We start from the raw sequence: 13,991 nt of genomic DNA on the forward strand, positions 1-13,991 counted from the left end.
TGATTGTGTTGTGCAGGTTTCACGTTGGCGCCGGAATCTCTGGTGTTGCGCCGCACTACATCCCGCCGCCATCAACCTTCAACGTGCTTCTTGACTCCTACTGGTTCGATTAAACCATGGTTTCTTACTGAGGGAAACTTGCCGCTGTGCGCATCACACCTTCCTCTTGGGGTTCCCAACGGACGTGTCAACTACACGCATCACGCCGCCCTGCGCCCCCCGAGCCGGACTCCCACCTCCACCCATGAGAAGCCTCCAGGATGCGCCTCCCCTGCCCACCATCGGGTGGGCGCCGCCACCGCCGCAAGAGAGGACAGCAGCGGCGGCGGGGTCCCCCGGAGTCGCTCGGAAGGGGAGCGACTCGGAGGGGAGCGACTCTAAAAGATCATCGATCTCGACGAGAAAGGTGTAGAAAAAAAACAGACACCAAAAACGCAAGAACGCAAGCAATTTAAAAAGTTACAATACTTAATGTCAAATTTATAAGAAATTGACAACTTAGATTGTACGTCTTGTACGCGAAAAGGAAAAATCAGTGGAAGCTTAGCTGATTATTACCAGCATAGTCACTACACGAATGGCATGAGGTGCTGACAGCCGCGGGCCCTCGGCGTAGACTGGAGAGACCGTCGGCGTACGCTACGCCAAGGGTTGCCGTCGGCGTAGCTCTTCAGGCAAGGTCCACCTCAGCAGAGACCATGCGGCCCTCGGCGTAGCGGCGGCCGTCGGCGTAGACGCAAGAGGCCGACGGCTGGTCCCACCCCTCGGCGTAGCACCCCTAGCGGTGACGTCCATCTGAAGGACATCAAGGTCTACGCCGACGGCCTCCCTCTTGGCGTACCTCTACACGTGGAGCTCGTCGATGCACTCGAGCGTGTCCTGATCTTCCTCTACGCCAACAGCCGCCCCTCGGCAGAGAGCGTGCTACGCCGACGGCCTCCCCCTCGGCATACCTGTGACGTTAGTGTCTACGCTGCAGCTACGCCGACGGCCAGGCTATCAGCATAGGCCGATCATTTGGTCCTAGGCCCTTCCTATGCCGACAGGAAGGCCTTCGGCATAGAGGCGGATATTTGTTCCTTTTTTTGTTCACATAAAAATTCGCAAGATACTACACACAAGACACGTAACATGAAGTGCAAATATCAAATAGACATCGGAGTGTCATAACATCATCCAAAATGTACATAGTAGTGGCATAACATGAACTAGAGATACACATCGTACTATATGTCTAGCTCGAGGCCAAAAGCCCTAATGATCTCCTGGGAAAAGCGGGTTGGAACCGAGCTCGTCACTGTTGAACTGAGATGTAGGAGGGCGATATTGCGCTGCAATAGAAGCCGTAGAAGAACCAGCATAAGAAGTACCAGGAGAAGCACCAAAAGAATGCCCAGGAGAAGCACCACCATGATGAACCAGTGTGATCTCACGCCCACCCTCCGAGGCATGACCAAAAGCCTGGTTCCCAGAACGTTCCGTTCCCTACATACATGTTTTCTAGATGTTAGCAACTTGCGAGGCAAAGGAAAGCAGTAACCAATGGTTTGGCGAAGAACTTACCAGTGTCGTTTAGTAGTATGTCCTAGCGAAGTAGCGGCTCGATCAGGAGCGAGACTTTGGGCTTCAGTCAGAGACCTGACCTCTGGGTAGTTCATTTCGTTCCGCGGCCGGGCAAACCTCCACACCGCAATGTCGTATGCGCGCGCAGCAGCCTCCTTCGTGTAGAAGGTGCCGAGCCACACACGCACACCATCGAACGCCGAGAAAGCCCGTGTTGCTACGACGACGAGGAGCCATCTCAATGGCAGTGGAGCTCAGAGGATTATGTGGTGGTGTTAGAGGATAGAAGTGTTCCTGGTTGTGTTGTGTTGGAGGAGAAGACATGGTTATATGTAGGGAGGCGATGGGCTGACACGGTGGGAAAACTTGGTGAGAGAGAATGGGCGGGAGAAAACTGTGGGAAAACTTGACGAGAGAAATGGTGGGAGCGAAAGGGCGGGAAAGTTTGGCCGGAGAGAACCGGCAGAAAAAACTTGACGGGAGAAAAAGGCCATAGAGAAAGAGCGGGAAAGTTTGGCGGGAAATCGGACGGGAAAAAGAAAAAACAATGTCAGGCTATGCCAACGGTGGCCCTCGGCATAGACCTTGGTTGTGACGTCATTGGCGGGAGGAAAAAGAAAAAAAAATAGGGTAAGCTACGCCGACGGTGGCCCTCGGCGTAGACCTGAACCCGTTACAGGGTCGTCAAGGCACGGCTGGGCTGGGCTGCGTGCTCAGGCCCATGCCGACGGCCAGGCATACACTGAGGGCAGCCGTCGGCGTAACCCGGCATACGCCGGTGGTTTTTGTACGCTGAGGGGTGCTGCGAGGGGCTGGGCTAGCCGGCCCGTACGCCGATGGTCCCGATATTTGGCCCTCGGCGTATGGCACAGCCGTCGACACCTCATGGCATTCCTGTAGTGAGTTGTCCAGGAAGAGGTACACTCGTGCCTCTCGGAAGGGGTACAAGCGCCACCTGGATAATAATCCCTGCTGCTCTTTCTACTAGGTTGGATAAAATGAAAAATTACTCCCTCCATCCATAAATAGATGTCTTACATTTGTCTATATTTGGATGTATCTATACACTAAATTGTGTCTACATACATCTAAAATTTGACAAATCTAAAACATTTATTTATGAACAGAAGTAGTAGTATACATGCAGCAACAAAGGGGGGAAAATGAAAGGATAATATGGCATAAAATCTGCAAACCTAGAACAGGTAAAGCTACTCTCACCAATGAACCGGCTGGGCAATAAGGAAACAGTCTGACAGATAGAGAGCAAATCTTTAATCTATCTATTCTACTATATACTAAAAGCAAAATAAGGATGTTTTTTCATGGCATCAAGTTAATCCACATATGCTAAAATAATATAAATCAATAATTTTATCATTAAGGTCCGAAATTAAAAGATAAGAAGTGTTACGTAATACAACATGCGTGTACAAAAGTAAACTAATGGCACGTGGTACCAGCCATATGGGTACACATAGTCTCTTAGATTTTGGTCGATAGCTTTTGTTTAAGGAAAGAACTAATCGGTACATTCCCTTCCAAAATAGCTTGAGAGGTCGTTTGGAAGCCAGGCTTTCATTTTGTTTGTAGCATTTTAAAATGAATACATGTATTTATTTCATTTACATTGTAATTTCAGAAATATACACTTGTTTGGTTGCCACAGGAATTGCAAATGACAGCATAATTCAATATTGAATGTGTAGAGGCTTCCATAGAGAATTGCAAATGACAGGTTTCAGCTTGGAATCATGTTTACCCATGGAGTCATTTTGCTAGAATTCCTAAATGAAATGATAGCACAATTCTGTGGCAACTAAACAGCCCACCTATGAAATTACAAAATGAATTCTAGGATTCCAGGCCCAAATGATGGATACCAAACGACCTCGATAGATTTCCGTAAGAATACTAACCGATCCAAAGATTGCACAAGAAAGCTACTCCCTCCGTTCTCTTTTAATTGACTCAAATTTAGTATAAAGTTGTACTAAATCTGAGTCAATTAAAAAAGAACGGAGGGAGTACGTCTGTTCCGTTCAATAGAAAAAAGGGAATCCATGGAAAAGCTACGTGTGTGTTTCGTTCAAAAGAAAAAATAGGGCGATCTCTCATCTACTACTCGTGGATGCTTTTAACGTGACTACTAGAAAAAGTCCATGTTCCACGCAAAAACAAAGACTCCACGTTAAACTAATTCTATTAATTTGATCCATGCATGAGATTTACTTTCAGCCACTAATTAACCATCCGAAACATCACACATTCATCGATAGAGGCACCAATAATGTTACACCTATGTAATTTTTTGTACGGGAAGCACTTACAAGGTGATTGGAATTAGCTATCTGTAAAAACAAGCCCGCATGATACATTAGTCTCCGAATTAGCAATCGGTGAAAAAAACCTAGCGTGATAGGGTAGTTCATGTAAAACACGACTTCAAAAAATCTCACGTGTTAGAGTTAGGCCGTTGGTCAACTACCAATTTGAATTGTTTCGACTAATCATGGAATCTAGGAAAAAATCACATACTCCTACCACCTTGAACTAGGACGTGTTTGGATGAAATAAACACCTCTGTTCATAAATAGATGTTTTAGGGTTGTCAAAATTTAGATGTGCTAGGCATTATTTATTGTATTGATATATTCAAACTTAAACAACCTTTTAATCTATATATGGATGTGGCGGAAGTACAATCTAGAATATAGTACGAACAATAAATACATGCATCATAGGTTATTTAAAAATAAAGGAAACGTCATGCAACTAAAGTATTTCTCAGTGGACGAGACATAGAACACGTTCAGTTAACACTGACGGTAATCCGATCAAGCATAATCCGATCAAGCATCAAAACCATCTAACAATCGAACGAAGTAGCAATCATCGAAAAATAACAAGTAGCTGGGTAGCCAGCGGATGAAACTACCCTGAGACTACGCATCCACGAAGATCAGCTGGCGGCGGTGCCGTCCTTGGACAGCGTGCCCATCCACGGCGGCGGAAGCATACCAGTCTGCTCGTGCACCGTCGACAGCAGCGGCGGCAGCATCTTGTACACCGATCCCACCTGCTCCATCGCGCCACCCTCGCCACCGCCATCATTGCCGACGCCGTTGCTCCAGATGCTGATCTTGGGCTGCATGCCGTTGACGGCGCCAGCGTTGATGCGCGCCATCTCGGCGTACACGCCGCCGTCGATCATGAGGTAGTCCCTGACGGCGTTGTAGTTGCCGCCGAGCGCCGCCAGCATGGACGCCACGTACTCGGACTTGGCCTTGCCGACCAGCGCCACCGCCTCCGCCTCCCTCTGCTTGGCGTACAGCCTCGCGTCCTCCGCCATCCTCTGCTCGAAGAAGCGCGCGTCCGCCTGCGCCTTGCGCGCCTCGGCCACCTTCGTCTCCTCGTACAGCGCCGCCTCCGCCGCCTTCTGCCTGCTGTAGAAGAGCGCGTTCGACTCTTGAACCTGCAAGATACACAACAACATTCATTCGTAAAATGCGTTCGCGGAGCTGATCTGGGGCGTTGTTGATATCAACCGCCGTCCGTGCCGCTGTAAGATTCATTCACAAATCATGATGCCGAGCAGAGGGCCTTGAACCATTACTCAAGTAAATACGGATGCATGGATACCTGCGTGTCGTAGTGCACGGTGGCCTTGCTGAGCTGATCGGCCTTGAGCTTCTCGGTCTGGCAGAGCGCGTTCTTGACCTCCACCTCCATCTGCAGCTCAGCCTCGCGGATGGCGACGGCCTTAGCGGCCTCCACCTCGGCCAACTTGGCCCGCCTATCCCACTCAGCCTTCTTCATGGCGAGGTCCGCCTTCGCCGCCGCAATGTCGGCCTCCCTGGCGTTCTCGAACACCTGCACCTCCGACTTCACCTTGGCCTCCTCCTTGAGCCCCTCGCCCTGCTGCCGCACCGACAGCACCTTGGTCTGGGCGTCCACCTTGGCGGCGTTCTGCTTCGTCAGCCCCTCCCTCTCCTTTTCGCCCACCGACCCCTTCATCCTCGCCTGCGCCACGTCCACCCTCGCCTGGCTCGCCGCGTCCTGCTGGGTCTTCTGCCCGAGGTACGAGAAGTACTCGTGCCCCGGCACGTCCACCAGCTGCTTCACGTTGGAGTTGTAGATGCGGAGCCCGAACTGGTCCAGCTCCTTCTGCACGCTCTCGAACACCATGTGCTTGAACGCCTTGGTGCCCTTGAAGATCTCCTCCATCGTCAGCTCCGCCGCCATCACCCGCGTCTCGCCCTCGATCACCCCCTTCACCAGCTCCTCAACGTGGTTGGACGATCTCTCCAGCGGCGCGATCAGCTTCGCGTACAGGACCAGCTTCGCCTTCAGCTCCTTTCGCTCCGCCTCGCTGTGCTCCGGGGTCGTCACCGGGGGGCCGATCGTGTACACCGCCGGGAGGATGAAGGGCAGCTTCTCCGCGCTCATGGCGTTCACCTCGAACGAGTAGTTCACCGGCGCAAGGCTGAACTTCTTACACTGCTGACCCACGAACACCAGAGACTTCTTCGCCAGCTTCACGTCCTCGATCCCCCAACCCGTGATGGCCAGGTACTCCGACGCGTCCGCCACCACGAACCTCGCCATTGATCCTCCTTCAATTCTTGCCTGAGCAGATCTCTCGAGATCGATGTCGATCAACTCGAGCTAGCTACTTTTTGTTGGGTGCCTTATGAGATGGGTACGTGTCGATCAATTGAGGAGTACACAACCTCGCTCGCTGGCGATACTATATATACACGGAGGGATCAACGCCTGGGCTTGCAGGTTCCTAACATTATTGAGCACGGCAAACCATGACGGTTAGGAATCTTCCGCCTACTTTCATAGCCGTCAGTTTCCATGGAAACAAATCACACAATCAAAAACTTAACGCGCTACAGAATCCCGCATACAAGAAATTAAGAGGCTTTTTATGGTAGGGAGTAGAAAATATTAACCGTCCAATCAGCAGATCCGAAACTTTTCTTTGGTTAATATTTCTTATAATAGATTTTCTTTTTAGGGAAGCTTATAATAATATCTTATTTATTTTATTCCTTTACAGACAATCCGTGCATGTGCTAGATAATTTGAATCTCATTACAGTTCATATAGAGAGAGAGAAAAATATCGCCAACAGGAATAGAAAAAGTATAAATAGAGTACTAAAATAGGGTTAAGTGCACTTTTGGTCCCTCATGTATTGAAGAAGTCTAACTTTGATCCCTTAACTTTATGTTAGTCTAAACCTGCCCTTAAACTCTTAATTAAGTCCAATTTTGGTCCTTGGTAGCGGTTTAACGATGGTTGACCGGTTTTTGACTCTCTTTTTTACTACCGTGAACAGATTTGGATAGGTTAGTCCACGTAGGACCGTCTCACCTTGAGATAAGTTATGCAATTAGCTTTTTGAACGTTCGCTGGTGAGATCATGATAATTATTTATTTGTCGTAGTAACCCTAACTCTTCCCCAACACCTAGCGACGACGCCTCACACTACTAGGGTGGATAAGTTGGGCGAGAAAGGCAAAATCGGCGGACATGCGAGGGATTTTGCATTAGGAGGAAAGGCGGAGGCGGCTGAAGTGGCGAGGATTGTTCCACCAAGCGAGAAAGATGGAGGCGGCACACATGTGTGTTAGGGCAAGGGTATTTTTTTATTTATTGACTGAGGAAAAATGATCACAGGTAGATTAAAACCAGCCAATTATGTCCACGATGGCATAAAAGGAGAGTCAAAAACTGGTCAACCATCATTAAACCGATGTTAGGGACCAAATTTGGGCTTAATTAAGTGTTTGATGGCAGATTTAGACCAAAATAGAGTTGAAGGACCAAAATTAGACTTTCGCAAGATTTAAGGGACCAAAAGTGCACTTAACCCGCCAAAATATCGACCTAGAACTTGGTCAATTTTAAAAAAATTGTTCACTCATGCCTAAAAAGTAATATTTTTTCCACATAGTGAAATAATGTACTGCTTATATTTAGAGTAATTTTTTTTTGCATAGATAGATTTGGTGGTTTTGGGTGTCGAGCGATAGTTTAGATTTACCAAAACTAAGTTTAAAATAGGTCAAAACTTCATTGCAATGAAGATGCATTTCTATCTAAATAGCAGCGATAAGTGTCGCCGACTTCACACCAGATGGTTCTTGGTTTAGGCCACCCTATTTTTTTGCAAGTTATTGTATTTATAATTTTTTTTATCATGTGATATTTTTCATTTATCCAAACACCAACATAACTTTTTTTATTACCTATCTATACATCATATAGAGCAACTCCACATGTCATCCAGCAGCAACGCATGATCGAGCCTATGGGGATGCAGCCACTAGTAGCCGCATATGGGGGCGCCTCTCCCAAGTTGTGCCCTTAATAAGATTTTTAAATTCAAACAAAAACTTAAGTTTTATTTATATTTTATTATATTTCATAAACTTGAATGAAATTCAAATAAAATATAAACCTTACCTAAACTAAATCCCGTCATTGCGGCGATGGTAGTAGAACAAGTTGTAGTCGAACTTCTCCTCCTCCCCGTCCTTGATGCCGCTAGGGACGGTGTTTGTGCCTGCGCCTTCTCCTCCTGAGCCGATGTCGTCCTCGCTAAGGTCGACGTAGTTTCCTGTCTCGCCCATTGACCATGCCCCTTGATTGGTCCGGGCCTCCAAGTCTACCTCAGTGCCCGCTTCCAATCTAGCGACTATAATTGAAGCATGGCGCCTCGCGATCCGCCATCGTCGTCCCTAGCTCGGGAGGGTTCTGAAGCTCTTCCCGGCACCCTGCCGGAGAGGGAGATCATCACCGGAGGCCTCTACATCGCCATGCCCGTCTCGGAAGTGATGCGTGAGTAGTTCATCTCTGGACTACGGGTCCATAGCAGTAGCTAGAAGGTTGTCTTCTCCAATTTATGATTCATGTGTAGATCTTGTGAGCTGCCTATCATGATCAAGATCATCTTTATGTAATGCTACATGTTGTGTTTGCTGGGATCCGATGAATATTGAATACTATGTTGAGATCGATTATATACTTGTCATATGTTATTTGTGATCTTGCATGCTCTTCGTTGCTACTAGATGCTTTGGCAAAGTATATGCTTGTAACTACAAGAGGGGTATTTATGCTCGATAGTGGGTTAATGCCTCTAGTAATCTGGAAGAGTGACAATAACTTCTAAGATTGTAGATGTGTTGTTGCTACTTGGGAGAAAACAACAATGTTTTGTCTAAGAATAATTATATTGTTTACTTTACACACATCGCTTAATGCGATAATCTATTGCTTGCAACTTAATATTGAAAGGGGTTCGGATGATAACCGGAAGGTGGATTATTAGTCATAGACGCAGTTGGATTACGATCTATGTATTATGTTGTAATGCCCAAACGAATCTCATAGTAATCATCTTGTCATGTATGGTCTTTATTCTGTCAATTGCCTAACTGTAATTTGTTCACCTAGCATGTTATTTATCTTTATGAAGAGACACCTCTAGTAAATCGTGGACCCTGGTCCTTTCTTTTACACTGATAAAATCATCTACTGCAAACACATTATCTATTTACTTACTGCAAACAATGTTCTCTTAATTCCGCTGCAAACAGACATCTCTTTCCACACTATACGTTTAATCCTTTGTGTTCAGTAAAACCGGTGAGATTGACAACCTCACTATAAGTTGGGGCAAAATATTTTGGCTGTATTGTGTGCAGGTTCCACGTTGTTGCTGACACCGGTAGTGCACCCTACCAAAAGTCAGCTAGCAACACCTTCAGAAGTCACTCCGTTCTTATACTGGTCGATTAAATCTTGGTTTCTTATTGAGAGAAAACTTTCTACTATGCTCATCATACTTTCCTCTTGGGGTTCCCCAATGGTGTGCTCTCTGCACTCATCAGAGGGCTACTCCCATCGGAAGCGCTTGCCGCGCACCCTATAAAAAGGAGGGAGCCTCGTCAATAAAAGAAACGGACCTGAAGGTTCTAACAATCCAGGTTTGAGCCCAAGGACTTGAACCTATGTAAGGTATCGTTGTTTCACTTCGGCAGTTAACCAGTCTTGGTTTGTCGAGTAAACCCGGGCTCGTTACTTTCATCCTTTATGTACGTTCAATTATTCGGCTTCTCTCGAAGTCCGCATTCCTTAAGGACCCGATACATTCAAAAGATATCGGATGAAGGAGAAGATTCAAAAAAATCGACATCAACAGCAAGACCTTCGAGTAGTACAACTTGAGTCTACGCACGGTTGCAAGCATCCTCCCATAGACTCGGGGGCTACTCCCATGGGAAGCGCTGTCCGCGCACCCGATAACAGATGATTTCGATTTTACATCCAACACAAGATTCAACATTCTTCGACTGATCAAGACGTTCGAACGATGACAACTTTAGTCCCTTTCTGAAGCATTGCTTCGACCAGTCACTCGGGGGCTACTGATGTTCGCATTACCCTTCGGATACCCGACATTGGCCTACCTCCTTTGGCCCAGCAAGGGGCCTGTGAGAATCACTGCAACCTAAGATGGACCAATACGTCGGTTGCAACGGAGGAAAGTTAGAAGGAGATGGATTCTTGATGGACAAGGAAAGGAGACATCGATTAAGGAAAAGATAGATTAGATCTTACCTGTAACATAGTTGAATCTGTGCAGGACTCTCGAGACCTGGTTTTCAATATAAGGGCCAGAAGATGGTCTGCCGGAGGATGACCAATTCAACCTACACAATCTCACATACACCAAACCCTAGAAACCTTTCCTTCCGGCGAGATCACCTCAACGCAGTCTATCGGCTGCCCATTGTAACATTTTTCATTGATAAATCAAGATCAGACAAGCATGCGTAAGGGTTTTACCTCATCAAGGGCCCCGAACCTTGGTAAATCTCGTCTTCTATTCGTTTGATATCCGATGAATTGTGCTAACCTGCAGGATTCCGTCAACCCTAAGCCCCTCATGGTGGGCATTGCCGAGGAGCCCCCTCGTCACTAGAAAACTCTTAAAATGACATTTAATGGTCGCCTCATAAATCCTTCTAAAACTTCATGAAATCATCTTCCATACTCATTCATTATGTGCTATATGCTGTGTGCGAGTAGTTGTAAACCAAAGGTGGATGATTAACTTGGAATTATGTTGTGTGCATCCTCAGGATGGACGCAAATTATCTTACGTATTGAAAGTAAAGATAATAATCACTGCTACAACAATGCGAAAGGATGTGAGTAGGTCTTGTGTTGACAAGGTTGTCGACTCGGACACAGTTAACCACCACGACTTCGTAGATGGCTTTGGCAAACAATATCAACGATCACATAATGAGTTGCTGAAAATGTACTATATCGACGATTGCACATACTATCAAGCTAGTAGTGACCAAGACATGGTACAAATGTTGGAAAAAAAATCAGGTGCCGAACATATTGATATTTTCAAGCATATTATTCATGGTGTGGATGAAAACCGTCAATTGCATCATGTTCCACCAAACACATTAGTAGAAGTGCATGCACTCCTTCCCTTCCAGTCCCCATCGATCAATCAGCTCTCACTCAACCCAACAACAACACTCATCCTTCTTTGCATAATTATGTGCCTTGAGAAAATGAGCTTGTAGGAGTTGATGATGAGGATGTGTACTTGGATGCTAATAAAACTAAAGGCGGTGTTGTTAATGGTAAGAAGCTGACGATGGTTCTATAACAATTGAATACCACAAGTTTAACAAGGTACACAGTATGGCCTGCGCGCCGATGATCATTGTACTGGCTGGGAGGGGTACGCTCCAGACTTTGTCTCTGTGTTGGTTGCCAGCGATTTATCTGTTCACCATGGTTAATGGGAGTCCATTTCCACGTCAAAAAAAATGTACTGCAGATAATTAGTCTCTATTAAAACTATGATGTATATATCTTCAAATGTGCAACTCCGTTTACTTTTTTTAGGAGAACTCCGTTTACTCTTATCCACTAGCATGGCACCATCATGTACCTACTGCAGAAAACTAGTCTCCATTAAAACTATGTATTCAGATGCCAATTAGTTTTATTGCGCTTGAAATTAATACTTTGCATCAACTGCTAGGTGGTTGCAAACTTGATCAGCCGGTCAGTCTCGACATCGGCCGGTCGGTCTCGACATCGTTCAGAACGTACAAGCGGGATAATTGCATGAAGGCTGGGTGGTTCCAACTACACTACACTCGGTACTATTGACATAAATAGAGACCGGTAAAAATGCAAGCCTCTACGAATCTCCCATAGATGAGTTTGTTGATTTTTAGTGTATTTTGAAGAAAAATCTTTGTTGATTTTTTTGGGGATTCTTTTTTCCTTATGCTTTGCCAAGTACCACTCTTCATAATACAACATACATATGGCACAACCGAGCGATATGCTTGATAAGCAACCCAAACCAACAAAAAACATACATATGGCACAAGAAACAAAACTTACATTGCACAGGAGAGTACACAATTTACCTAACTTTCTGAAGAGTCACCAAGCATGATCCACTTTTGTACTTTCCATGATAACTAAAATGTTAGCATGCTTAACTTATCATCTTTGAGTTCTAAAATATGTAAAACTTGTACAAATTGATTGGTCCTTAATTTCCTTGTCATGAATAATCCTAAACCCTTTTACGGATCTTTGATATACTTTCACAATTAATGCACGTATGACATAGATGGAGATGGCCGGAGGGTATTATATATTTTATACTGTATTTTCTAAAGTAAGCTATAAAGGAAGAGAATGATTGGTTGTACATGTGTGGTGTGGCAACAAGATCTTGCCAATTTTGGCAAGTGTTAGGCAACAAGCCTACAACATCAGTAAGAGGTTAAATTCTCCCCTCTCCAGTCTCCACGGTGGGTCATCTACGATAGTGTAGCTCACATCAGTTCTGGCCCCTGCAATTTCTCTATACTCAGCTACTTTGGGCAGCTATATTTGTGAAAATACTTGCAGAGTATGCTATTTTGTTTACACAATGTGTTCCTATTTGCTCATCCCCCACATTGCTTCGTACTCCACCACATATTTGGTGGAGTTGTGGTATTCACCACCAAACCAAGTGATTGTGTTTTGTGTATGAGTAATGCTACACCTACAAAATTTTGTTACGGAAATTTCTTACGGGCAGCATCAGCCAGGCACAAAATCAGAACGTCGCCCGTGATTCAAGGAGAAAATCAAAACTCGTCCAATAAATTCACAGCACGTCAGTCCGTACAAGTTTCCGTAAGCCGAATCGTCCGTAGGTCTAGGATTATCGTTTGTGTATATGTGCCTTGTTGGTTAAACGTAAAAGTTATACTCCCTCCGGTCCATATTAATTGACTCTAATGTGGATGTATCTAGACACATTTTAGTTCTAGATACATCTATATTGAAGTCAATTAATATGAATCGGAGGGAGTACGTGTGTCTAGGAAAAGAAGACATAGTGTGGTAGGAGCGGTATCCTTGAAGATGATTACTGATTCACCACCCAACAAACGATCACACACAGCACACGCATACATATATCCATGCATGGAGCAACCTTACATGGCAGCAGCAGCAGCAGCTTATTGCACAAACACGACGAGACACTAAATTGCGTACACCTCCGGACGCACGTACTGAACTAGGGATTCTACTTTATTCTGAGCGCGCGGAGGACATCACAGCTAGCAGAACAGACGCGCGCACAACACTAACATCGGACGAACAGCTGATGGATCGATCGGCAGGAGCTGAAGCGGAGGTCGAGGCGGCAGAGAGCTAGCCAAGGCTGCAGGCTAGCAGTCCTCCTTGATGCAGAAGCACTTGCGCTCGAGGCCCCGCGTCTTGCAGTCGCCATCGGGGAAGTTCTCCGTCTTGCATACGCTGGCGCAGTTGGTGCTGCTCAGGCACTCACCCCTGAAGTTCTGGCTCTGCGACACGCACGTTCTCGCCTCCGCCACCTTCATCTCTGCACGGCCAGGAACAAACACCGTTCAGATCACAGTTACATTTGTGTCAGTGCACCAAGCATCCTCAGCGGAACAAAATCACAGAGAAAGAACAGTTGGCTAGCTGAACAGGAAGAAGCCCTACCGCTACCAGTGGCGGCGAGCAGCAGCAGGAGTGCGGCCGCGGCCAGGATACGAGGACGAGAAAGTGCCATCTGCAGGAGGAGGAGCTCACTGCTTTCTCACTTGCTATGTGTTATGATGTTCTTAGCTGCTGGAGTACGTTGCTGGATGTAGAATCGATGAGAGCGGGTGGTGGTTTATATAGGCGGAGCTGGGGTGGTTTGCTTGTGGACGTGTAACTGCATCAATTATTTTTTTTTTTTTGGAGGGATAACTGCATCAATTGTTACTCTGCCTCGACGGTAGTTTTTTTTAGAGCAACCACATATTTCATTAATCGAAAAACAAAT

At 46.1% G+C, this 13,991-nt stretch overlaps 2 protein-coding genes across 2 annotated transcripts; both read right to left on the reverse strand.

Annotated features, from left to right (window-relative positions):
* Window positions 1-4,525: 4,525 nt before the first annotated feature.
* On the reverse strand, window positions 4,526-6,171 carry LOC124690285 (flotillin-like protein 2). The gene is made up of 2 exons (XM_047223687.1): window positions 5,206-6,171; window positions 4,526-5,038 (listed from the first exon to the last, which is right to left on the reverse strand). Exons 1-2 carry the CDS (start codon window positions 6,169-6,171, stop codon window positions 4,526-4,528), a joined length of 1,479 nt encoding a protein of 492 aa, XP_047079643.1.
* Window positions 6,172-13,365: 7,194 nt separating this feature from the next.
* Window positions 13,366-13,733, reverse strand: LOC124687636 (defensin-like protein CAL1). The gene is made up of 2 exons (XM_047221407.1): window positions 13,670-13,733; window positions 13,366-13,538 (listed from the first exon to the last, which is right to left on the reverse strand). The coding sequence occupies exons 1-2, from the start codon at window positions 13,731-13,733 to the stop codon at window positions 13,366-13,368; spliced, it is 237 nt and encodes a 78-aa protein (XP_047077363.1).
* Window positions 13,734-13,991: the final 258 nt, after the last annotated feature.

This window comes from Lolium rigidum, chromosome 2 (assembly GCF_022539505.1).
Source record: "Lolium rigidum isolate FL_2022 chromosome 2, APGP_CSIRO_Lrig_0.1, whole genome shotgun sequence".
Taxonomy (NCBI): domain Eukaryota; kingdom Viridiplantae; phylum Streptophyta; class Magnoliopsida; order Poales; family Poaceae; genus Lolium; species Lolium rigidum.